Source organism: Phascolarctos cinereus, unplaced genomic scaffold, assembly GCF_003287225.1.
Source record: "Phascolarctos cinereus isolate Bilbo 61053 unplaced genomic scaffold, phaCin_HiC Scaffold_1;HRSCAF=81, whole genome shotgun sequence".
Lineage (NCBI taxonomy): Eukaryota > Metazoa > Chordata > Mammalia > Diprotodontia > Phascolarctidae > Phascolarctos > Phascolarctos cinereus.
In genome coordinates, this window is record NW_027555514.1 from 206,302,825 (window position 1) to 206,328,639 (window position 25,815).

The 25,815-nt window shown below is 36.4% G+C and overlaps 1 protein-coding gene across 5 annotated transcripts in view; it reads left to right on the forward strand.

Moving 5' to 3' along the window:
• The window catches only part of TMTC1 (transmembrane O-mannosyltransferase targeting cadherins 1), a 320,486-nt gene that overhangs the window by 139,834 nt on the left and 154,837 nt on the right, over window positions 1–25,815 (forward strand). For all 5 annotated transcript variants that reach the window (XM_020975836.2, XM_020975837.2, XM_020975835.2 and 2 more), the window contains one exon: window positions 20,245–20,434. In XM_020975836.2, coding sequence (XP_020831495.1) covers window positions 20,245–20,434 — 190 coding nt within the window. The remainder of the gene's footprint in view (window positions 1–20,244; window positions 20,435–25,815) is intronic.

Here is a 25,815-nt window from a genome sequence, read left to right on the forward strand (position 1 = left end):
GAAAAGAAAGACTAAACCTTTGTAACAAATATGCCTGGTTAAGCAATACAAAATTTTGCATTGGCCATATCCAGATATGCATGTTGTATTCTTCATCTTACATCTATCACTTCTCTATCAGAAAGTGGGTAGAATGCTTCCCCATCATTTTATGGAATTGTGGGTTGTCATGGCATTGATTAGAGTTCTCAAGTCTTTCAAAGTTTTTTTTGTCTTTATAATATTGCTGTTTTATAAATTGGTCTTCTGGATCTGCTCATTTCCCTCTGCATCAATTCATGGAAACCTCAGTTTTCCTGAGAAACTCCCCACTTTCCCTTTCATCATATCTTATGGAATAATAGTGTTCCATTATATCCATATACCATAATTTGTCCAGCCATTTCTTGATTAATGGGTAACCCCTTAGTTTCCAGTCCTTTCTTACTACAAAAAGAACTGCCATTAATATTGTTGTACTTTTCACTCCATTCCTTGACTCTGGGCATTTTCTTTAGCTCTCTCCCTACACTTGGAATGTTGTCCCTCTTTCTTTTCTTATCTACTGGCTTCCTTTAAATCCCACCTAAATCTCACCTTCTACAGGAAGATTCTTCCAGACCTTCTTAATTTTAGTGCCTTCTCTCTATAAATTATTTTCTATTCACCCTGTATAACATAGTTTGTGTGTATGTATTTGTTGTCTCTCTCGTTAGATTATGAGCTCCTTTAGGGCAGGGACTGTCTTTTGCTTTAAATTTTTTTAATGTCCTCAATACTTAGTATAGTGCCTGCTACATAATAGGCACTTCATAAACGTTAATTGATTGATTGATTCTATTTGATCACTTTGGGTTGTGGGCCTAGCAGTAATATCATCACATCAAAGGATATTTTTGTCTAGTGACATTTTGGTCCACTGGGTTCAATGATCGTCTTTATGCTGAAGATTCTGAAATCTACCTATACTGTCCTAACCTCTCTCTGATCTCTAGACCCAAATCTCCAACTGCCTGTTGAACATTTCAAACTGAATATCCTGTGGACATCTTAAACATAACTTGTCCAAAACTGAACTCATCTTCTTTTCCCTCAAATCCTCCCCTTTTCCTAACTTCCCTATTACTTTTGATGGTACCACTGTTCAGTCACCCACATTCACAGCCTAGATGTCATCCTTGACTTCTCACTTTTATCCCCCATATTTAATATATTGCCTAGTCCTGTTGATTTTTAACATTTTTTTTTCATATAACCCCTTCTCTCCTCTGACACTACAATCACTCTGGTACAGGCCTTCATTACTTTATTCTTGGACTATTGAAATAGCCTACTGATTGGTCTGCCTGACACAAGAATCTCCCCACTCCAATCCATCCTCACTCAGCTATCAAAATAATCTTCCTGAAGTACAAGACTGACCATGTCATCCTACCTATTCAGTAAACTTCATGGCTCCCTATCACCTCCAGAACCAAATATAAAATCCTTTTGTTTGGTTTTTAAACCCTGCCTCTCATATTTCTAGTGTTCTTACACTTTATACCCCACTTCTCTATGTAGTCTTGCATCTGGTGACACCGGACTCCTTTCTGTTCCTCAGACGAGACATTCCATCTCCAGACTCTGGGCACTTTCACTGGCTGTCCCCCATGCTTGAAATTCTCTTCCTGTTTATCTCCACTTACTGGCTTGTCTGGCTTCCTTCAAGTACTAGCTGAAATTGCACCTTCTGCAGGAAGCCTTTCCTGATCCTCCTTAATTCTAGTGCCTTCTCTCTATTGATTAATTCAAATTTTCCTGTATACAGTTTGTACATAATTGTTTGCATGTTTTCTCCCCCATTAGATTGTGAACTCTTTGTGGGCAGGGTCTGTCTTTTACCTTTCTTTGTTCCCTAGTCCTTAGTACAGTGTCTGACACATTGTAAGTACTTAATAAATATTTCTTGACTGACTGGTTTTCCACAATGGTTTGACTGGTTCCAATAATAAGGAATTAATGTCTCTTTTCCCACAGCCCCTCCAACATTTATGATCATTCATTTTTGTCATCTTTGCAAATCTGAGGTGGAAATACAGAGTTCCTTTAATTTTCATTTTTCTATTAGTGATATGGAGTATTTTTATGTGACTATTGCATTTCTTCTTTAAAATTGGTTATTAATATCCTTTAACTATTTCTCTATTGTGGCGTGGTCTTATTCTTATAAATTTAAATCCATTTTTAAAAAGTTTCTCTTTCTGTGAGAAATTAATGCAAAGTTTTTTTAATCTGTTGAATCTGTTTTCTAACTCTACATTCTTTTCAAAAAGTTAAAGTAAAAAAATAAGCAACATTTGTCTGGAGGTTTTGTAAAGTATTTAGAATATTTAACCTAAACTTCAATTAGTGAAAAGTTTGAATCATCCCAGTTACTACATAATGACTTTGATGTAATAGGAGAATTATTTGCCTTGTAGGATAGATTAGATTTTTTTGTCTCCCTAAAAGTCAGAAGAGCTGTACTTGATACTTGACTGATACATGTGACTAATGTTTTAGCTGTTGACATAAAGCTAAAAGTACTCTTGATGGGCATAAAAGGGCCCTGAAACTTTGGCACATATGCCAATACCATAAGAGTCAGCACAACTAACACACTCTACCCACCAAATGTACTTCAGCGCTATGTCCTTGCTGAGTGTATTTTCAGTGTTATGATGACTAAGTCATCCTTATTTTGTTAACTGTTAGATAGTCAGTGAATATTTCATTTTATTCTAGCCCCTGAATGTGAGGTCCCACTAGCCTGAATGGGATTTGGTATACTGTATTTGGCATAGTTAGCAGGATTGGGTCAGAAATTCCATTGCTTTAATTTGGGAAGGGTAGTGATGGGGAAACAGCCACAGACAAAAGGATGGACCTGTTTTTGTGACACTATGGTACTTTGAATGTTCCATGGTTGAACCTCTGAATAGAGCAGAGAGGGGGCTTCCACTAACCTGAAGGTATTAGTTTGGTAGATGCTAGCTGAGGTTAACCTGGAGGATAAAAATAATGCTGTAGGAGGGAGAGCTGTTCTCTGCTCATTATTAATAATTACAGAGAATCTTGATTACCAGTGTAAGGAAAATAATGATAAACTTGCCTAGCACATTCAGAAGTCTGAGATAGACCTTTTTTTTTTTTTTTAAAAAGATTGCCCTGGCAGTTAAGGTAATTAATGAGCTGAGTATAGCTCAAGTAAAAGATGGAATACAGCCTTAATGGAAAAAAGTTTCCAGCCCAGATGTTTTGCTAGAAACTATGTTAAATCCTGTCAAGATCAGGACTGTAAGGGAAGATAATGAGCAAGCATTATCTTGATGAATGAAGCATTATCTTAATGAAGCAAGAATGAGAATTGGAAACTGTTACTGGTTTTAAGAAAGCTCCCAGTTTACCTTATGACTATCTGCTCCTCTAATCCCTGATCCCCAGTGCAATTTCCTTTGTATCCACAAAGGAACTTGGGAGATTGTAGAAATCTAAACAAGGAATGAAGGAATGAAATGATCACTTATTAAATGCCTACTGTGTGCTAAATGCTTTATAGCTATTTGATCTCATTTGATCCTCAACAATCTTATGAAGTAGGCGCTATTATTTCCCCCATTTTATATTTAAGGAAACTGAGATAGACAGTAACTTGTCCAGGGTCACACAGCTAGTAAGTCTTCGAGGCTGGATTTGAACTTAAGTCTTCCTGACTCAAGTTACAGTGCTCTATCCACTGCACCACCTAGCTGCCTCTGTGGATGTCTGATTGGTCCTGGTACAATGGCTGTTGAGGATGGGGCCAATGGAGCTGATTGGAAGATTGTAAGGTACTCTCTAAGCCCCTTTTCTTAAGGAAAAGTTAATGATAATAAGGGCAAAAGAAAGTGTTTTGTGTAAAGGAAGAGATTTATGCTCATTGTAAAAGAATGCAAGAATTGCTACTATTATGGATGAAAATTTTGAAACTTAATATGAGTGGAAAAAACTTTTTGAATATATAATGCTAAAATGTGAGTATGAAGAAACAGTTTTCAGACAAGATTTTATACATTTTTAAAGAGAAAATGATTAGAGAACTTATATCTCTTTGTTAACTATGTGGAATTATGCCTTGCTTGTGTGGGAATGATTTAATATAAATTAGATTTCATATTTTTTCATATATTGTGAATATTCATATATTCATATTTTCATAGATTGTGATTGGGGGCAGGGAATGTCTTTTGCCCTTTTTTGTATGCCCGACACTTAGCACAGTGCCTGGAACATAATAGGTGCTTAATAAATATTCCTTGACTGACCAACTGGTAAGGAGACAGAGAAAAATATTTTCTTTATTAAAGGCTAGAGATGTGATGTGAACAGCGGGATGGTACACTAGACATATTATTTGATTGCCATGACTATTCAGACCTCTTCAAAACAGAAATTATGCACCAAAGATAAAGCAATTTCATCACTTTCCAAGGTCTAGGACACCTGGAAACCAAAGAAAGTTAAAAAAAAACCCTTAAAAACCTGGGAACTGACCCTGAGCTCACTCAGCACCCTCCCCTATCTCACATACTACCAGCAGTGAGGCCACACTAATAGACCCAAGGACATGACATAGTTTACGTAAAAACCTATCCTTGACATACTTGTCTCCCCTCCCTCTTTCTAGTGTCATAGATCTGGGTTCCAGCCTGTGGAAGTTTCCCTGGGTCTAAGCAACCTTTCAGGAGCAAAAGCCTGTGGGGCACTTAAACCTGGAAGCATCAATGACAGTACTGGGGAAAGCAGCCTCTGTCAGTACCCAAGCAAGCAGCCTTTGCTGGTGCCAGGAAAAGCAGGCTCTGAACGATTGGGGCTAGCAGGCTCTGAACTATCAGTGCTGGGCCAGAGGATTAAGGAGCAAGGGGAGTTGGACAGATCCCCAGGACAGAACATTGTGTATGTGAGGAGCTATGCAGGACCCCACCAAGCCTGAGGAAAGAGCACAACATACAGTTAAGGCCAGTTCTGACCTTACAAAAGGCAACTAAGGCAAAGATCTATATTGATAAACAGTGAATTGCCCAGTATGGGAAATCTGAACTTAACCATATAGGACAAAAGATGGATCCTCAGTAATAAAAATGAGTTTGAAACAGTTTTAGAAAGAGAACTAGAACTGAAGAGATTATTTGCCTCTCAAACACCTAAAACAACAGAAATGCAGGAAGAGTGAATAAATATAGCAGGGAAGGACAGTAACAGCAAAGGAGTCACAGTAGAGAGGCAACTAAGAGGCTTCTTTTTAAATATACACAAGGAAACGGTGAATGCTTCTTTCATAATACTACATCATAACATGAGAGGGTGACAGGGGGATAGAGAAAAGTGAGAGTTGTGCCAGGGTCAAATCAAGGGCTTGCAATGAGGGGAAGGTGATCTCTGGTCTCAGAAAGAGAAGAACCTAAAGGGGAGTAGTTGAGGAGGGAAAGACTGAAAAGGGTCTTACTTTGGAGGTGGGAGGGGATTCCACTGATGAATGCTCCTGTAGGGGAAGGAAGATGAGGTCCTTACAGTAGACAAGGCTTAGAGGATCTGTTGCCTGAAAAGTCCACTTGTTCTGTGAGATGGGGAGTTGGAAACTCTAGGGGCAACTGTCACCTGGAGCAGTGGGAGAGTATGGGTAGAGGGAGGAAATTTCCAGGCAAATGTAGGGAGAAAAAAACCAATGTAACCAGGAGAAGGTATAGATCCTAGGATGGAGGGGAGGAACAGGGCAGGGGAAGGATTCCACCATGAAGTAGTGTCCTCTCTGACACCTGCAGTAATAGATATTATTCTGAGAGTGAGCCACAGTGGAAAAGGGAAATCCATGGTTGAGCCCTACAAGGCAGTGACAGAAAATACCTAAAGGGCAGAGCCTAGAATAAAAGCTTTGACCGCATGAAGAATATATAGAAAAGAGGAAGACCAGATGATTGTAGGAGTTGAGTCATGCGATGAAAGTCTAGAATAAACAGAAAAAGAAGATAGATAATGAAAAGAATAAAAGAAGTCCTTTTTGGAAAGAAGTGGATGCAAAATGTGAAATAAAAAACCCTAATGATTAGGATTAGTTGAAGGGGAAGAGAAGAAGGGGTAATCTACCTGATATGTGTGTATGTGTATATGTGTATGTATATATGTGTATATATATATATACACACACACACATATATATGTATGTATATATATATTTATGTATGTGTGTGTATGTGTATATGTATATATATATACACACACACATATATATGTGTATGTATATATATGTATGTATGTGTGTATATATATATATATATATATGTATGTATATATGTATATATGCCAGAAAAAAGCAGGGGAGAGGAATTAATAAATAAAACTCTAAAAAGAAAGAGGTAATAAATGAAAGATGAGGAGTCCTTACTCCTTACTGGAAGAGAGCCAATGGAAACAGGGACACCTTAAAAAAAGATTAAAGTTACTGAAGGAACATAATATTGTGTTTACAGCACAAAAGGAGTAAAATCTTAACCTGAAAACCCCCATTTTAGAGATAAATGGGGAAAATTTAAGCTTAGCTTTCATAACTTTAAATGTCAATGGATCAAACAATCCAATCAAATGAAAAAGAATAATAGATTGATAAGAACAGAAAACTTTATGATTATTGCTTAAAGAGAAGCTCACGTAAAAAACTAAGACATACAAAAAAGAAAACTGAAGGGCTGGAAAAAAATTTACTGATGGTGAATCCAAAAAAGGAGATGTTGCCATCATGCTAGCAGACAAAGTTAAAACTTTAAAAAAACATTCAAAACCAAAAAGAAATAAACAAGAAAACTCTTTTATGCTGGAAGGAACCATAGACAACAAACCAAGAAGAGTAATAAACTTATATGCTACAAATGCCTTAGCATCTAAATTCAAAAAGGAAATATCTGAATGTTAAGAAGATGTAGCTATCCCTTCCACATTATGACTTTCCCCATTGTGGTTTTGATAAATTGTGTGTTGGCATAAGAAATTAAATGGAAATATTTTGGGAGTTTTGCAGAAGCTGTAGGTGACATGCAAAAGTCAGCAAATGGCACAGAGCCTATGATCAAATACTTAACCCAAATTTTACAATAAGATATTATGAACACCCCACAAAAAATTCAGACTTCTCTGGTATGAAGGGAGGGCCAAAAAATTTTACACAGATTTTCCAGATTGTGGGAGGTCATGCCTCTAACACCTGTGATGTGGAAGGACAACTGTAGTGACAGGAGATTTCAGTATTCCTCAGTTTTGGATAGGTTGAACAGAAAGATAAACAAAGGGGAAAATATAGATCTCAACAAATTTCTGGAGAAACTAGAGTTAAAAGATTTGTGACATCTTATAAATGGGAAAGCAAAGAGATATACATATTTCTTTGTACCACATAGAACTTTTACAAAAATTCATCATGTGCTAGTACACAAAGATATTGCAAAAAAATTGTAAAAAGGCAGAAATAGTAAATAACCTTCTTCACAGAGCATAATATAAGAAGAATAGAAATTGGTTTAGAGATCACAAACAAATGATACAGATCAAGATGAGACTTAACAATGAAATCTTAAATAATGAATGAGTCAAAAAATAAATCTTAGGAACAATAAATATGTAAAAGAAAATAATAATGATGAGACAACATACCAAAAATTTTGTGATGCAGCTAAAGAAGTCTTCAGGAGAGGAAATCATATTATTACAATCATAGATTAAGAATTCTGAAATCTCCTTATCCAACTAATATATTATATTGGCTTTTCACCTTTCTCTCTGTCTTTCCTTACATAACTCTGCTCTTTATCCATACCATCACTGAAATCCCTTGATTCCTCAATTCTCTCCCAAGCCATCTCCCCTGGAATAGCCACTGTCTCCTCTTCTGTCTATTTTGACTCCTTGGTGAACTGTCTTCCTCTCTTAAGTCTTTCAACCCCTTATATCACTGACTATACCCAATCAAGACTGTGTCTTGAGATCACTCTAACCATTTGTTGCCTTCAAGCCTATGCACATACTATTGAAAAAAAGGTGAAGAAAATCACATTAAACTTCCAACTGGTTCCACTACAAGCTTGTTGCATAACCTCTATTGGGCCCTCATTGCTACTGGGAAATCCTACTTATCAACTCACTATACCACTGTCCATAGCATCTCTTCCAAGTCTTTTCATCCCTTCTTAAACTTCCATTACTCCCCTTGCCCCTACTCTCTCAGCTGACAACCTTGCCTCATTTTACAGAAAAATTAAGGTCATTTTCCATGAACCCCTTTTTCTCCCATCTCTCACTCAAATGGCTTCTGCTACTTTCCCTTCATTCACCCTTTTTCACATGATGAAGTGGCCTTACTTCTTACCTAGGCTAAACCCTCTACTTGTAATGATCCCACTACCTCCCATATCATCAGACAAATTGTCATCCCCATTCTCACTTATTTTCAATCTCTCTGTCTCTACGGACTCAATTCCTACTGCCTACAAACATGCCTATGTCACCCCTATCCTTAAAAAACAAACAAAGAAACCTTATTTGATCCTTCCATTCCTGCTAACGATCATTCTATTTCTTTTATGTCCTTTGTGGCTAAACTCCTCAAAAAGACCATCTGTAATAGGTCCTCCTTTCTCTCCTCTCACTGTCTTCTTAAACTCTTAGAACTTTGCTTCCTTCCCTGTCCTTCCACCAGTCAGCTCTCTCTGAAGTTACTAATGTTGTCTTCCTTGCCAAGTCCAATGGCCTTTTCTTAATCATCATTCACCTTGACCTCTCTGCAGTCTTTGATACTGTTGATATTTTCTACTCCTTGATACTCTTTTCTCTCTAAGTTTTCAAGTCACCACTTTCTTCTGGTTTTCCTCTTACCTGTCTGACTGCTGCTTTTCTTTCTACTTTGCTGGATCTTCTTCTGCATCAGGGCTTCTTAAACTTTTTTCCACTCAGGACCCCTTTTCCCATTTTGGCAGCTTTGTGTACAAGCACATGATGAATTTTTGTAAAAGTTCTATGTGGTACAGAGAAATATGAATATCTCTGCTTTCGTGATCCATAGTTTAAGAAGTGCTGTTCTAGATTACTCCCCCTAACCATATAGGTGTCCCTTAGTGTTCTGCCCTGGGTCTTCATCTCTTCTCCCATTACACTACTTCATTTGGTGACTCATCAGCCCCCACTGATGTTATTACCATCTTTATGCTGATGATTCTCAAATTTCCCTTTCCTGCTTCAGTCTCTCTATTGATGTCCAGTCTTGCATCTCCAGCTGTCTTTCAGACATCTTGAACTGGATTCTAGTAGACATGTTAAACTCAGTATATTCAATAAAGAACTCATTATCTTTCCCCCTAAATCCTCCCCCTTTCCTACTTTCCCTGTTACTGTACAGGGCAACACCATTTTCCCACTCCCTCAGTCATCCTGAATTCTTACCTCTCACTCCTTATCCAAATTGCTACTAAGGCCTGAAGATTTCACCTTTGTACCATCTCCTAAATATGCTCCTTCTCTCCTCTGACAACACCACTACTCTTGTTCAGCCCTTTATCATCTCACACCTTGATTATTGTAAATAGCCTGATGGTGGGTCTGCCTACCAAGTCTTTTCCGACTCCAATCCATCCTCTGTTGAACCATTAAAGTGATTTTCCTAAAACACAAGTCTGACCACTCCTCACCCTGCACCGTGAACTCCAGTGGCTTTCTATTGCTTCCAGGAACTAATACAAAATTCTCTGTTTGGTATTCAAAGTCCTTCATGACCTAGACCCCTCCTAACTTTCTAGTCTTCTTCTGCCTTATTCCCTAACTTCTACTCTTTGATCCAGTGACACTGGCCTTCTGACTGTTCCACACACAAGATACCATCTGTCAGCTTTGGGCATTTTCTCTGTCTGTCCTCCATTCCTAGAATGCTATCCCTTTTCCATTCTGATTACTGTCCTCCCTGGCTTCCTTTAAGTCCCAACTAAAATCCTATCACTTAATTCCAGGACTTTCCCTCTCTTAATTATTTCCTATTTATCTGGCATATAGCTTGGTTTGTATATTTGATTGGATGTTGTCTCTCCCATTAAAGTGTAAGCTCCATGGGGGAGGGCTGTCTTGTTTTTTGTGTGTGTGTGTGCCTGGCACATGGTAGGCACTTAATAAATGTTTATTGAATTGAATGTACTAACAAAATGGAAAAAAAGAATATTAATGAAGTAAACATGCATTTAAAAAACCAGAAAATCAACAAGTCAGTCTAAAATAAGCATAACCAAGATGATATTAAAAATCAGAGGGGGAGGGGCAGCTAGGTGGCTGAGTGGTAGAGCACCAGCCCTGGATTCAGGAGGACCTGAGTTCAAATCCGGCCTCAGACACATAATACTTACTAGCTATGTGACCCTAGGCAAGTCACTTAACCCCATTGCCTAACCAAAAAACAAACAAAAAAAAGTTTACAAAGAAAAATTAGAGGGGGAATAGATAATAGATAAGAAATGATAAATAAAACTAAAAGCTGATTCTTTGGAAAGACTAATAAAATTGATAAGCCCTTAGCTAGTCTGATTAAAAAGAAGAGAGCAGAAAATCAAATCAGTAAAATGTCAAAAGAGCAAGATGAAATCTTAGCAAAACCAGAAGAAATGAAAAGAGTAATCATAACATATTATGCATTTATGTGCTTATAAAACTGAGAACACAAAAGAAAAAGAATACCCTCAAATATATAAAATACCCAAACTATAAGACCACATAGAGACCTTAAATAACCTGATGTCAGAAAATGAAATAGATCTACTATAAAGGAACTACCAAAGGAAAAAAAAAACTTCTAGACCTAAGGGATTCAAAGGAGAATGCTAACTTAAAGAACAATTATTATTCATTCTTCACTAATTCTCAAAAATTGAGAAAGAATGTGACCATTACTCTTTTATGAGATTAATATAGTCCTAATACTTAATACAGGCCTATAGTTTTATAGGCCAATATCATTAATGAACATTGAAAAATTTTAAACAAAATCCTATCAAAGAGATTACAGTGATTTATCTAAGAATTCATTTATTATGAGAAAGTGCAATTCATACCAGGGATGTAAGGATGGTTTAATATTATGAAAATAATCAGTATAATTATATTAAAAACCAAAATATCCAAAACCACATGATTATCTGAACAGACACAGAAAAAGCCTTTAACAAAGTACAATATTCTTTTATGGTAAAAACTCTACAAGGTATAGGCATAGAGGTACCTTTTTAACATCACAGAAAGCATCTAAAACCAAAGCAAGCATCATATGCAATAGGGTTAAACTAGAACCTTTCCCAATAAATACAGGAGTAAAGCAAGTATGCCCACTCTTCCCCACTATTATGTGTTATAGTTCTGTAAATGCTAGCCTTAGAAATAAGACAAGAGAAAAGAATTTAAAGAATAAAGTTAGGTAGGTAGTAGATAAAATTATCCCTGTTTGCTGATGATATGTTGGTTTACTTCAGAAACCCCAGGGAATTAGCAAAAGGCTCATTGAGATAATTAATAGCTTCAGCAGAGCTGCAGGCTACAAAATAAATCCTCAAAAAATCAAATGCATTTCTATATAATAATAGCAAAGCATAAGAAGCAATAATAGAAATGGAAATATCATTCCAAACAACTACAAAATGCATAAAACATCTGAGGATCAAAAGACTTGTATAGATTCAAATACAAAGAACTCCTTATATAATTAAGGAATGACCTAAATACCTGGATGAATATTCAGTGCTCATGGTTAGGCCATACCAATATAATGAAAATGATAATACTACCAAAATTAATTTAAACTTTTAATGCTATATCAAATTACCAAAATTATATTATATTACTTTACATATCTTGAAAAGATAGTAGCAAAATTCATTTGGAAAAACAAAAACCTAGAATATATAGAGAAATGGTGACTGGTGAAGGATGAAGAGAGAATAGCCCTTCTAGACCTTAAACTATATTATAAAGCAGGAGTCATCAAAATCATCTGGTATTGGTTAAAGCATGGAAATAGATCAGTGGAACTAATTAGGCAAGGGAGATTCAGAAGCAACAGAATTCAATAATCTAGTGTTTAATAAAGAAGATAACATATGTTAGGTAGGGGAAAACACCAAATGTTATAAAAACTGCTGGGAGAACTGTAAAGTGGTCTGGGAGAAGTTATGCTTAGATGAATACCTCCCACTGCATTCCACAATATATTTTAAGTGGATATGTGACCTTAATATAAAACATCAATATTTTTTTAAATTAGAAGAAAAATAGATCAGGTGCCTCATAGCTATTGGTAAGCAGTATTTTCTTTTTTTTTTAAAATTTTTGTAAGCAGTATATTCTTAACCAAACACAAGATAGAGGCAATTGCAAAAGATAAAATAGATAACTTTGATTACTTGAAATTAAAAAGAGTCTATGCAGACATTAATGCATCTAGGATAAGAAGGAAAGTTGTTGAATGGAAATAAATTGTATCAAATTTCTTTGACAAGGTTTTGGTATCCAGGATAAATAATATGTATGTGTATGTACACACACACACATTCCCCAACAGATAAGTGGTAAAGGATATGAACAAAAAGTTCTCAAAAGAAGAACTGCAAAATATTCACAACCACATGGAAAAATGCTTATATGTAAATCAAACAACTCTGAGGTTTTACCTCGCACCCTGAAAATTTGCATAAATATCAAAAATTGGCAACAGTCAATGTTGGAGTGGCAAGATAGGCACACTAATACATTGTTGGTAGAACTGTGAAATGGTACTATCATTTGGGAAATCAATTCGGAATTATGCAAATAAAGTAACTAAAATATCTATATCCCTTGAACCAGACTCCTTGAGCTTATACCCCAAGGAAGCTACTGATAAAAAAAGAAGTCCTCATTTATTATAAAATATTTATAGCAGTACTTTTTGTCATAGCTAAGAGATAGAAACAAAGAAGATTCCCCAGTGGGGAAATGACTAAACAGATTGTGGTATATTAATGTAATGGAATACTATTGTGCTGTAAGAAATAATGTAATGTGATGAATACAGAAAAGCATGAAAGAACTTTATGCACTGATGCAAAGTAAAGTAAGGGGAACCAAGCAAACAAAATACACGGTAGCTACAACAATTTAAGTGGAAAGTGTTACAAATGAAAAACCTTAAGAGACAGAGTTTCTGGGTAATTGATATTTGTTTATTAATTAGGTTAGCCAGTAATCAATAAATTGACCATCACTGGTTTCTCTTCATAGCCAAAGACCCACAGCAGAGACACTGAATGCCTTTAATATCTTTGTGAAAAGGAATGCCCCTGACAAGTGAAAATCAAACCTGACTGGTAGACCTTTAATGAGGAGGGGGGCTAGATGTCTTCAGCTCCTCCAGCTGAGAATGTGGCTTGATCGTGAGACTCAACTGCCTCCAACTATCTGGACAGGGGAATCATCTTCATCTGGACCACTTTGATTCATTTTCTCCTTCATGAGCTGGGTCACCCTAAACTCTAATGGAGGGATACAAGGACAGGGGCTTATTTCCTTTAGGGTAAGAACTCACCTAGACTGGATTCTGTTTATACTCTAAACAGTATAACAAAGTAAGATATTCTAGTTGGGTGGGGTCTGGGCTAAAATGGAAGAGAATGTTCCCCAAAGGTTAGGAGTAAGCTCAGTTGGCCATGTTCTTCAGATACTGACCTTCCACGGGAACTGGGCCTCATTGAAGAAACAGAAGAAAAAAAGCCTGGATTCTAATTTAATAAGTAGTTATAAATATAATAGAAAATAATTTCCTCAAAAGAATAATGGCTCACTAAAAAATAAAAAAATTATGAAGATCAAGTGAGGGTCAAATGAAGAGATAAGAAAACATGTACAAAAGTTGTATTCTAGAAGAGAAAAGAATTTCCCTAACCAAAGAGTAGTAAGGATCAGTAGTCAGTGACAAGAAAAGCTGTTTTACGTGGTATGTATGTTCTCAAAAAAAGCACACTGCTCACTGTAGTTGAGTACGTTGGAGGAAGAGGGTGATTGAGGTTTATATGTTTATTCTGATGTATTTTTATTTATGTATTCGCTTTAATATATTAGCATTTATAATATTTCTTTTGTCTTTATAAGTAAATGGTTGTGTTTAAGATCTATAGTGAATGGATAGTTGTATAGACAAAAAAGATACTGAAAGGGGGATTAAGAGGTGGTAAGATGAGTAAGTAAATTTCACTTCAACATGATTATCAACAGCACCACTGTGTGGTGGTGGCCTGAATCTGGGAACCAGGAAATTAAACTTGCTGTGAAAGCAGATTGAGTGTTTGAGTCAAACGCAGAGAAAGAACGAGGACATTTATACCCCACTTTGTAAGCTCCACAGTACATCTAGGTCTTGATTAATATAAATAATGAGTCCCCTGAAGTGGTTCAATGTATTTGAACTCACATAGTTATAATTATATAAAAGTAATTGGTTCTAGCACAATGGAAATATGAAGTTCAAATTTGAATAATGTGATTATTTCACTTCAGGGGATTATTTTTACTAATTGGGCCCTAGCTATATACTATTTCCACCCCCTTTCCCTCCCCCCCATTACATTTGGGGAACATTGGAATAGATCATACAGTTAAGGTATTACATCAAATTCTATCAATTTGGGGTCCTTGAAAAGGACTTATTTTTGCAAAACCTGTCAGTTGCTCCTTTTTAAGTTGACCTGATCCCACAAAGAGGAGGCCATTATGCCTCACCTGCCTTTGAACCCTGGAGGATTTCTCTGCTGCTGCAACTCCTTTCTTCCATTGGTCATTTCCTCCTGGAGCTTTCATTTTGAGGAAGGTTCCAGGCCAGCCATCCTTCATCCCTTTCCCAGCTTTGCTTCTAATTTTCTGGAATTCACTACTATGTCCCTGAGCAGTCCCCCCCACTCTCTTTAATTTCCTTGAGGGAAAGGACTGTCTTTTTCTTATCCAGTTAGTCATTTTTTTATTCTATTGGATTGTTGAATATAGTTTGTTTACATTTTCCTCCATTTGTGTCTAATATTGATTTTTTTAATCCAAATTATGATTTTCCCCCCTCTCGCTTTATAAGATAGTACTTTGTCTCTTTAATTATTTTAGCTTAATCTACTTTAAGGATATCCAGTTCCGGGGGCAGCTAGGTGGCACAGTGGATAGAGTACTGACCTTGGATTTAGGAGGACCTGAGTTCAAATCCGGCCTCACACACATAACACTAGCTGTGTGACCCTGGGCAAGTCACTTAACCCCATTGCCTAGCCAAAAGAAAAATAAAAGGATATCCACTGGCTCTCTTTCCCTTACCCTCAAACTTTCACATGTATTCCCACGCCCATTTGTCACCCCTTTCCCTAGTTTTCAAGATTTGCCTATTAGTTCCATTTTTCTTCCTTTTATCTAGTTATCTAACTCTTCCACACTTTTTTCCTCCCAGTTAAGTAATCAAGTGAAATCCTACTTCCTCTCCACCCCTTCAACTCATTTTGTTTGTTAACTTATTTCATTTCTGCTAACAAAAGAATTTCTTTCCCTCATTCTCTTCATCTATCTTTTCTGTCTATTTTGTCTACTTTTATTCTTCTTTAAAAATTTATTTATTTTTAGTTTTCAGCATTCGCTTTTATAAGATCTTGAATTCTAAATTTTTTCCCCTTCCCTTTCCTTCCCTTCCCTTCCCCAAGATGGCATGAAATCTGATAAAGGCTATACATGTACAATCATATTAAACATATTTCCACATTAGTCATGTTGTTGTTAATATTTTATTTAAAAATTTTTGCTTCTATATTCATTAGGGAAATTGGTCTGTAATTTTCTTTCTCTGTTTTGGCTCTTCCCAGTTTAGGTATCTGCACCATATTTGTATCATAAAAAGAATTTGGTAGGATTCTTTCACCTATTTTCCCAAATAGCTTATATAGTATTGGAATTAATTGTTTTTTAAATGTTTGTTAGAATTCATTTGTAAATCCATCTGGCCCTGCAAATTTTTTCTTAGGGAGTTCATTGATGGCTTATTCAATTTTTTTTTCTGAAGTGGGGTTGTTTAAGTATTTTATTTCCTCTTCTGTTGGGCAAAATAGTGCCTAATTATTGTTTTAATTTCCTTTTCATTAGTAGTGAATTCATCCTTTTTATTTTTGATGTTAGTAAGTTGGTTTTCTTCTTTCTTTTTAAAAAATCAAATTAACTAATGATTTGTCTGTTTTACTGGTTTTTTCCCCATAAAACCAGATCTTAGTTTTATTTAGTAGTTCAATAGTTCTCTTTAATTTTATTAATCTCTCCTTTGATTTTCAGAATTTCTAATTTGGTATTTAATTGGGATTTTTTTTTCTAGCTTTTTTAGTTTTATGCCCAATTAATTGATCTCTTTTTTAAATTTATTCATGTAAGCATTTAGAGATATAAAATTTCCCCTAAGAATTGCTTTGGCTGTGTCCCATAAGTTTTGGTATGTTTTCTTATTATTGTCATTCTCTTGGATGAAGTTATTGACTCATTCTTTAGGATTATTTAGTTTCCAATTAATTTTTAGTCTATCTTTCCATGGCCCTTTATTACATGCAATTTTTATTGGATTATGATCTGAAAAGTATGTGTTTAGTATTTCTTCATTTGATTATGAGATTTTTATACCCTGATACATGGTCAATTTTGTATAGTAGTACCACTGAGAACAAGGTATATTCCTTTCTATCCCCATTCAGTTTTCTCCAGAGGTCTATCATATCTAACTTTTCTAAAATTCTGTTCACCTCCTTAACTTCTTTCTTGTTTATTTTGTGGTTAGATTTATTTAGTTCTGAGAGGGGGAGGTTGAGGAACCCCACTAGTATAGTTTTGCTGTCTGTTTCTTCCTATAATTCACTTAACTTCTGCTCTAAGAATGTGGATGCTATACCACTTGGTGCATATGTGTTTAGTAATGATATTATTTCGTTGTTTATGGTACCTTTTAGCAGGATGTAATTTCCTTCCTTATCTCTTTTAATTAGATCTATTTTTGCTTTTGCTTTGTCTGAGATCAAGATTGCTACCCCTGATTTTTTTTTACTTCAGCTGAAGCATAATATATCCTGCTCTAGCCTTTTACCTTTACTCTGTCTTTATCCCTCAGTTTCAGATGTGTTTCTTATAAACAACATATTGTAGTGTTATGGTTTTTAATCCACTGCTACCCTCTTATGTTTTTTGAGAGAGTTCATCCCATTCACAGTTATGATTAGTAACTGTGTCCTCTCCATCCTGTTCCCACTCCTGTACATATTTTTCTCTCTCCTTTCTCCCTTTCCCTCCTCACTAGTGTTTTACTTTTGACCACTACCTCCCTTAGTCCTCCCTCCCTTCTATCAACCCTTCTTTCCTTTTCTTTCCCCTTTCCCTTAATACTCCTTCCCTCCCTTCTGCCCTCTCTTTTATCCACCCCCTTACCTTTTACTTCCTCTTTCCCTTACCATTTCTCATGGTGAGATAGATTTCTATACCTGAGTATGTATGTTATTCCCTCTTTAAGCCAAATCCAATGAGAGTAAGGTTCAAGTAATGCTTGCTTCCCTCTGTTTTGTTTCTTTGGTGAGACTTGCTACCATGGATTCAAGTTTTTCTCTTCTGCTAATCATTTCTGCTGTAGAGGTGATAAATTCTTTTTTCACAATTCTTATTTCTCTTCTAAACCATTCAAGAATATCCTACTATGGTTCCATGATCTCTTGAGAATCCACAGAATCCTTTACTTCACCAAGTATTCGTTCATTTTCCTTTGATTTGCAATATTTATTCACAGATAATGACTTGTTTAGATGATCTGGAGGTAATCTTCCTTTCTGTTGTTAATATCATCTCCTATGTTTTATCTGCTTGTGCTCAAGGTCTTTAATCGAGTTTTATTTCTCCTGGTGTCTTCACTAATTTCTTTTTTTTTATGTTCTTCTGTCTTTTACTTTCTTCCTCTTTCCTCCTTGATAGCATTTTCTCTGAAGGTTACACCTCAGTGGAGGTTACACCTCTTTCCATGCTGTGCATTGTACTAGTCTCAGTCTATTCCCCAAGTAACTTTTAGGGAGATAGAACTGGCCACAACTAGATGTGAGTCTCCTTTGTTCTAGGCCTGGTGAAGGCATACATATGCTGGCATCCTGCCCCACTTCTCTCTGTTCCTCAGTTCTCTTTCTGAGCATTTTTGAAGTACTGAGCTCTGCCATACTGACTTCTCAGCCAGAGCAGTCTTCTAGCTTTTGATTTTCCACAGTATAGAAAGGAGGGGGCAGAGTGGAGTTCTGTTTCAAGACTGTGAATCAGCTTGTTCTCTGCCAGAATGTGGTGACTTAGGGGGTAAGGATCAGCATTTAGGGATTAGGCTTCTCTACTGTTAGCCCATCAGGTTGTTACCATTAGATTTCTTAGTGTCTTAGAATATGGAATTACTTTATATCTTTATACACACACACACACACACACACACACACACATATGTAATACCTATTTTGGAAAGGTTTAAGAAGTAATGAATATTGAGAAAATTGTATAATCCTTCATCTTGTTGATCAGTGGTCTTTCTTTTTGCTTGTGTTTGTGTTCTAGTGCTTATTACAGTGTCTAAATGCTTGTGGATTTGACTTGAATTTTACAGTAAGTTCTTTGTTGGGGTTCTATAAGGAAAGGGGTGAAATTCCTGAAAGAGATGGGTTTAGTAGACTGGTTTTTGTTAGCAGGGCCAAATGGAAACCTTTGGAGTTGCCTGAGACATCCTGTATGATTAAAGCCAAAGAATACCAGATCTCAGGAGTGAAAGATAGTTCATTTCAAGTGATGGAGATGAAAGAGTTGTTCTAGATTTCCTGACAGTAGCCCTTTGTGTGTAATGAGGAAGGTAGCTGGCATCTGACAACTTACATTGAACTAAAGGGAGCTGAATGAAGTTGTCATGCCAATATCTAAGGCAATTCTTGACCTCATCAATGGTTTAGACCAGGTACCCCAGACCTCTAGTGATGGGGCTGTTGACTTCATTAGTGTCTTTTTCCCTATTACTATGACAGATTAATTAGTGGTAGTTTGCTTTCACCTAGGAAGGATCCCAGTATACCTTCACTATTCTTTCTCAAGGCTCTCACAACTTTTCTTCACACAGTCACAGTCTGATGGGCAGAGACCTAAAAGAGACCCCAATTCTTGAGGGCATTTGTGTCCCCTATTATACTGATGGCATCATGTTAAGGTTACAGTGGCAGAGAGTCTAGACTGTTTAGTGGACAACATGAGGGACTAACATAATCTAGGATTTAGCCCACTCATTTAAAATATTGAGTATAGTAGATAAGGAGAACCCAGATGATTGAGAACATAGTCCAGAACAATCTACTGACATATCCACACTGTTTAGAAATGAAACCCAAAGGCTTATTGGACTTGGTTTTAAAGAAACCACGTTCCTCCTTTGTTTCCTCATGGCATCCATTACCAAGTCTTTTACAAGTCTGCATGTTTTGAGTAGGGCCTATGACAGAATGTAGACTGGGAAGACCTAAAGAAGGCCATCTAGCTCCCTTTACTTATTGACCCTTGTGATGTTGTGGAGCCCATGTTTTTGGAGGTCTGTGTCCATCAATACCAACTAAATGGAGATTTTGATAAGTATTTAATGGAAGCCAGACCAAATGACCACTAGATTTCTGGAGCTACAACCTTCCTGAAGCAATCATTCACTATATAACTTTTAAAAAGTAGTTGCTCATTCATTATTGGATCCTAGTTGCTATTGAGCAAATGACATAGAGTCATGCTATCACCCTTCATCCTATGTTGCCTTTTAGGAATTGGTTGGTGCAATGTGGGGAGGGCAGAGGAGGCCTCTATTGTGAAATGGAAATGATACAATTGAGATCCTACTTACTTAGGTCCCTCATGTATTAATACCCTAGACAAACAGACTGTGCCTGCAAGAATTCAAGGCCTGTAGTTTAGCTCCAACATTCTGACTCCTCCATTAGCTCAGTGGACCCTACCTGGCTGCTGAGGAATGCCATTTTGACTGGTTCATCAATGGCTTCTATAACAGAAGCAGAATAGTTAATTTTTCCACAAAACTGCATAGTATAAAACTCAAGAAAAGTTAAGTTGGAGTTACAATATTAAAATGATTCAGTTCAGTTCTCCTTTACCTTTCAGATTCCTTACATATTCCTACCTTCTGGCTTTCAACACCTGGTTACTGCTGGCACCAGTTACTTTATGCTATGACTGGCAGGTTGGAAGTATTCCTCTAATAGAGACTATATGGGACATACGGAATTTAGCCACCCTTCTCCTGGTTGTGGTGATGCTGTTTCTGATTCTGCATTGCTTAACAGCATTCAAGGTAATTTTTTCAAAATTTAAGCATATATTTTATAGGATGAATTTCAAGGTGGATGTTTATGTTAAATAACATGTTTGGAGTAAGGGTAGGAGATCCTTTTTCTGAGGTTACATTGCTTTTTATTATGTGGAGCCTTTTAATCTTCATAATAGCTTACACATTTTAAAAGCCCTCTTCCCAGAAATTAGAACTTAATAATTTTAATAATTTATATAGATTATAGTTGCATTAGCCACATCACTGGCACAGTTTTTTAAAAAAATTATTGTTGTTAAAAAAAAACCACTTCACTGTCATGTTAGAATGACACCCAATAAAATCTTTCCTTGTAACTATGAAAAATAATTACATAAAGCAAACTGTCATATTGGCCACCTCTGCCAGCGCATATGGTATTCTATGCCTGTAGTCTACCACCTTTGTTTATGGAGAAGAAAGATATGTTTGTTAGACTTCTGGAATCAAGATTGATCATTACATTAATTGGAATCCTGATATCTGTTAGCATAATTAGTCAGTGATATTTTGAGTCTCTGGGGCATAAAAAAGGGGAATTGATTAAATTTTCCTGATTCTTCTTCCCATCAATAAACCGCACATGCTTTCTAAATGAGTGATTTTGTGAGTTTTCTTCTGAAAGGAAAAACACAGCTTGTATATAAGACTTATGCATCAGCGAAGTTTACTATATCAAAGTATATTCTGTGCAGCCAGCAGAATTCTCAAGAGGGTTGAAGATGAAGGTCATGTGTATTTTAATTTGGGAGTCATTTGGGTAGTACAGAGACCTGCAGTCTCAAATCAACTCATGGCTGAGTGGCAGTTCCACACATGGTTAGTGCAATACTACCAATACTACCAATGATTCATTGATATTTTCTTTTTAGTATAGAAAAGATCTTATCTCAGATGTGTCAGTGATATTTCATTTCTTGGGTTCCTAGGCCACTGATAGGCTAAAAGACATAGTAAACATAGTATTAGATTTCCACTCTTTTTTATTTTAGTTAATCCTCTTTACATTAGAGGATGTAGAAATATATTATCTATAGTCCCAGGAACTATGATACAACAAAAAATTCCTCTGTTTTGGTTGAGATGAGCATTATCGATGAAACTGTAGGTTCTGGAACTAGGAAAAGATATTCTCAGTAGTTTAGAGATGAAAGTAAAGCAGTACCCTATAGGTAAAAGAAAGTCACCTATCACAAGTTCTTTTTGTCTAAGTAATTTGCTGACTGCCAAGGGAAATGGACTTGAATTATATTCTTGGGTGAAAAGACAATAAGTTTTTTGTTCAAGGAGTTTATAGCTTTCCCTAGACATATTTTAAACAATGTCACTTCTTTCTCATAATTAATATAATATTTACCATCACAAAAATCCTGAATAAGAAATATATTCTTGTATACATTAAAAAAAGATATAGCAAATATGGAATTAGAGAGTGCATTATGTCAGTCACATTTTAGTTGGTCATAATTCATTCTATTTTCCTTTATGTTATTGGGATTATTTCCTATATTATTCTCTCAAGTCTCCTTTCTTCACTCTCTATCAGTTCACATAAGTCTTCTCAAGTTTATTTTTTTTTTATTATCACTGCCAAATTTTTCACATACTAGTTTCTACCTCTATCAGGAAAATTTCATCTGAAGTCTGATATTTGCAAATATTAATTTTATAGCCAGGAATGGTAATGCAAATTTATAGTCTCTGCTGTGAGGGAGGCTGAGGCCGGTAGATTGTTTGAGGTGAGGAGTTTTGAGCTTCAGTGGGTTAACCTGATCCACTCTCTGCACCAGTATGGGGAGCCCCAGGGAACAGACTTCCTAAGAAGGGATGAACTAACCCAAGATAGAAATGGAGTAAGTAAAACTCTTGTGGTGATCAACATTGATCAAACTCATGAATCACCATTGTACTTTCTGGCTAGGTGAGATAGGGAGACATAGTCTCAAAAAAAAAGTTATATTAGGATCATAGATCTAGAACCAGAAAATCATCTAGTCCCAAAGATCATCTAGTTCCACTTACTCATCTTATAGATAAGAAGATTGACATATCGGGGGGAGTATGGTAATGAAGTCAAGATTGCAGAGAAAAGGCCTCACCTAATCTCTCCCAATTTCCCTTCCACACAACTTTAAATAATGCCTCAAAACAAATTCTGGAGTGAAAGATCCCACAAAAAGAATTAGTGAAATAATTTTCCAGCCCAAGATAACTTAGAAAGTCAGCAGGAAAGTTTTATCACACCAGGGTGGACTAGAGCTCAGTCCAATGAAGGCAATGCCCTGGCAAGATAGCAGCAAGTCATGCCTCAGCAAGCCAGCAGCAGACGTTGGGGGCTCCTGAATAGGCAGTAGTGGTTTCTGGAGCTATTAGCCCATTGACTACAAGGGATTAGACAACTGGTCAAAAGGAGATCACAGGAGTCACTTTACTGGCACTGGATTCAGGACTCTGTTGAATTGCCCATGCATGGATCCAGGTTACAGTCCCAGGATGAAGAGAAGCAGTAACACAGCAGAGCTTGCAGCTGCAGGAGAGTAGAGACCCAAGTCATAGTTCCAGGGTGGAAAAGAGTGCTTGTGGTCACTTACAGACCAGAGCACACAGTAGTAAACACACTTCTTCTTAGATTATACCACCTTGGCAGAACTGAAAACTTACAGACCCCCAGAACTATCTCTGAAAAAAAGCAGCACAAAAAATCTGAAGCTTAAGACTGTGTCCCCCTCCACCCCAGGAGCACAGTCCAACTTTAGCATATAAAGTTAAAAGTCAAGAAATAGACTAAAAAATGATCAGACAACAATAAAAATAACTTGACCATAGAAAGTTATTATGGTAACAGGGGTGATCAAAACACAAACTCAGAAGAAAACAAAGTCAAAACTGCTACATCCAGAGCCTCAAAGAAAAATATAAATTGATCTCAAGCCTAAAAAAAATACCTGAAAGAACACCAAAAGCATTTTAAAAATCAAGTAAGAGAGGCAGAGGAAAATTTGGGAAAAGAAATGAGAGTGATGCAAGAATGTCATGAAAAAAAGAGTCAACAACTTAGTAAGGGAGGCACAAAAATTACTGAAGAAAATGACACCTTAAGGGACTAAATTTTAAAAAAAAGTATAAAAATCCACTGAAAAGAACAGCTCCTTAAAAAGCAGAATTGGCAAAATGGAAGAGGAGGTACAGCAGCTCACTGAAGATAAGAATTCCTTAAAAATTAGTATTGGATAAGTTGAAGCTAATGACTCCATGAGACATCAGGAAAGAACAAAACAAAATTTAAAAAAATGGAAAAATAGAAGAAAATGTGAAATATTTCATTGGACAAAACAACTGACCTGGAAAATAGATCAGGGAGAGATAATTTAAGACTTATTAACTACCTGAAAGCCATGATAAAAAAAGGAGCCTAGACATCATCTTTCAAGAAATTATCAAGGAAAACTGTCTAGATAGTCTAGAACCATAGGGTAAAATAGAAATTGAAAGAATCCATTTATCGTTTCCTGAAAGAGATCTCAAAATGAAAATTCCCAGTCATATTATACCCAAATTCCAGAGTTCCCAGGTCAAGGAGAAAATATTGGAATTAGCCAGAAAAATAATTCAAATATCTTGGAGCCACAGTGAGGATAACAAGAGATTTAGCAGCTTCTACCTTAAAGAATTGGAAGACTTGGATGTGGTATTCCAGAGGGCAAAGGAGCTAGTATTACAACCAAGAATTACCTACCCAGTAAAACTGAGGGAATCATCTGCCCAGTAAAATAACTCAGGGGAAAAAATGGATATTCAATGGAATTGAGGGCTTTCAAGCATTCCTGATGAAAAGACTGGAGCTGAATAGAAATTTTGACTTTCAAATACAAGGCTCAAGAGAAGCATAAAAAGGTAAGAAGGAAAGAGAAATCATAAGGGATTCAGTAAGTTCAAACTGCTTACATACTTACATGGGAAGATATTTATGACTCCTAAGAACTCTATCATTTTTCTTGGTTTTTTTTTCTGTTTTTTTTTCACAACATGACTACTATAGAAATGTTTCGCCTGACTGCACATGTGTTACTTTTATCAAATTGCTTGTCTTCTCAATGAGGGCGGGGAGTGGAGGGATAGCAGGAGAAAATTTGGAACTCAAAATTTAGTAAAACAAATGTCAAACATAGCTTTTTACATGGAATTGGGAAAAATAAAATATTAAGTAAATATTTTTAAAAAAGGAAAAAAAGAAAATTGAAGTAGTTATGTGACTTACCCAGTAGTGTCATACAAGAAGTAAATATCAAAAGCAGAATTTGAATCCTGGTCATCTGATTGAAGACTCAAAGGTTTTTTCACTATAGTACCATGGTACCTTACTTGATGAGGATGGCTAATCCATTTAGTTAGTATATTTGTTTCAAATATAGAGAACTGTAGATGTGACAATGCATTAAATCTTAAAAACTATATAAATATAAGTGCTGTGTCCCTTTTCTGGGCTCTCCCTCAACTTACACTGGTAGGTTGGATTCCCCAGGGATGACTACCCCAAGTTCAAAATACTCTGTGGATCCATATGCCTAAAACTAAGTAGCTCACAAGCCCCATATCAGTGCATTTACCTTTAACATTCAAATATTGTGTCACTGAAAGCAAAGCCTTATGCTAAGATGATAAGAGCAATAGCTACACAACATTCCCCCTTTGGTGTTAGAGAAAGTATACTCTCTCACAAATATATGCAGCATCAGTGGGAATAATGGGCATATACATAGAGTATACCAGTAGAGAAAAACACACTGAGAGAATGCATGTGGCCAAGGCAGCTTTTGCATCTGATGCTGTAGGACTCCAACATCTTCTATTTCTGATGATGTCTTCATACTGTTCCCTGCAAGCTATGGTGTCTGTGTTGGGCAAAACATTCTGCTTCCTGGCTCAGCTTCATCCTCTAAGGGCATAGCATTTCTGCTGGGCCATTTACTTTTTGAGACTTCCGGCACTTGTTCCTCACTGGGTAGGTCTGTCTTCCACTACCAACTCCTGAGTAAACTGCAATCCTTGACTGAGATAATGCTGTGCTGTTTTAAAAAGAGCAGGAATCCTTATTCTAGGACTGGAAGAATTCTCCCCAGTTTTCTTCCCTTAGAATCTTAGCTCTGAAACCTGTTGCTATAATCCATCCAGAAGGTTGAAGAACAGGTCTGTCTTGACAAGCTATGCTGTCAGACTTAGTTTTCCCTTCAACTCTTTTCATGTCAGCTGACTTACACACAAAACTGAATGCCACTCCCCTGGATGCTGACATGGGTGGAGGAAGAAGAGAAATAAATCCCTTTATCCTGTTGCTAAATGCCACCAGAAGTACAAAGACTATATGT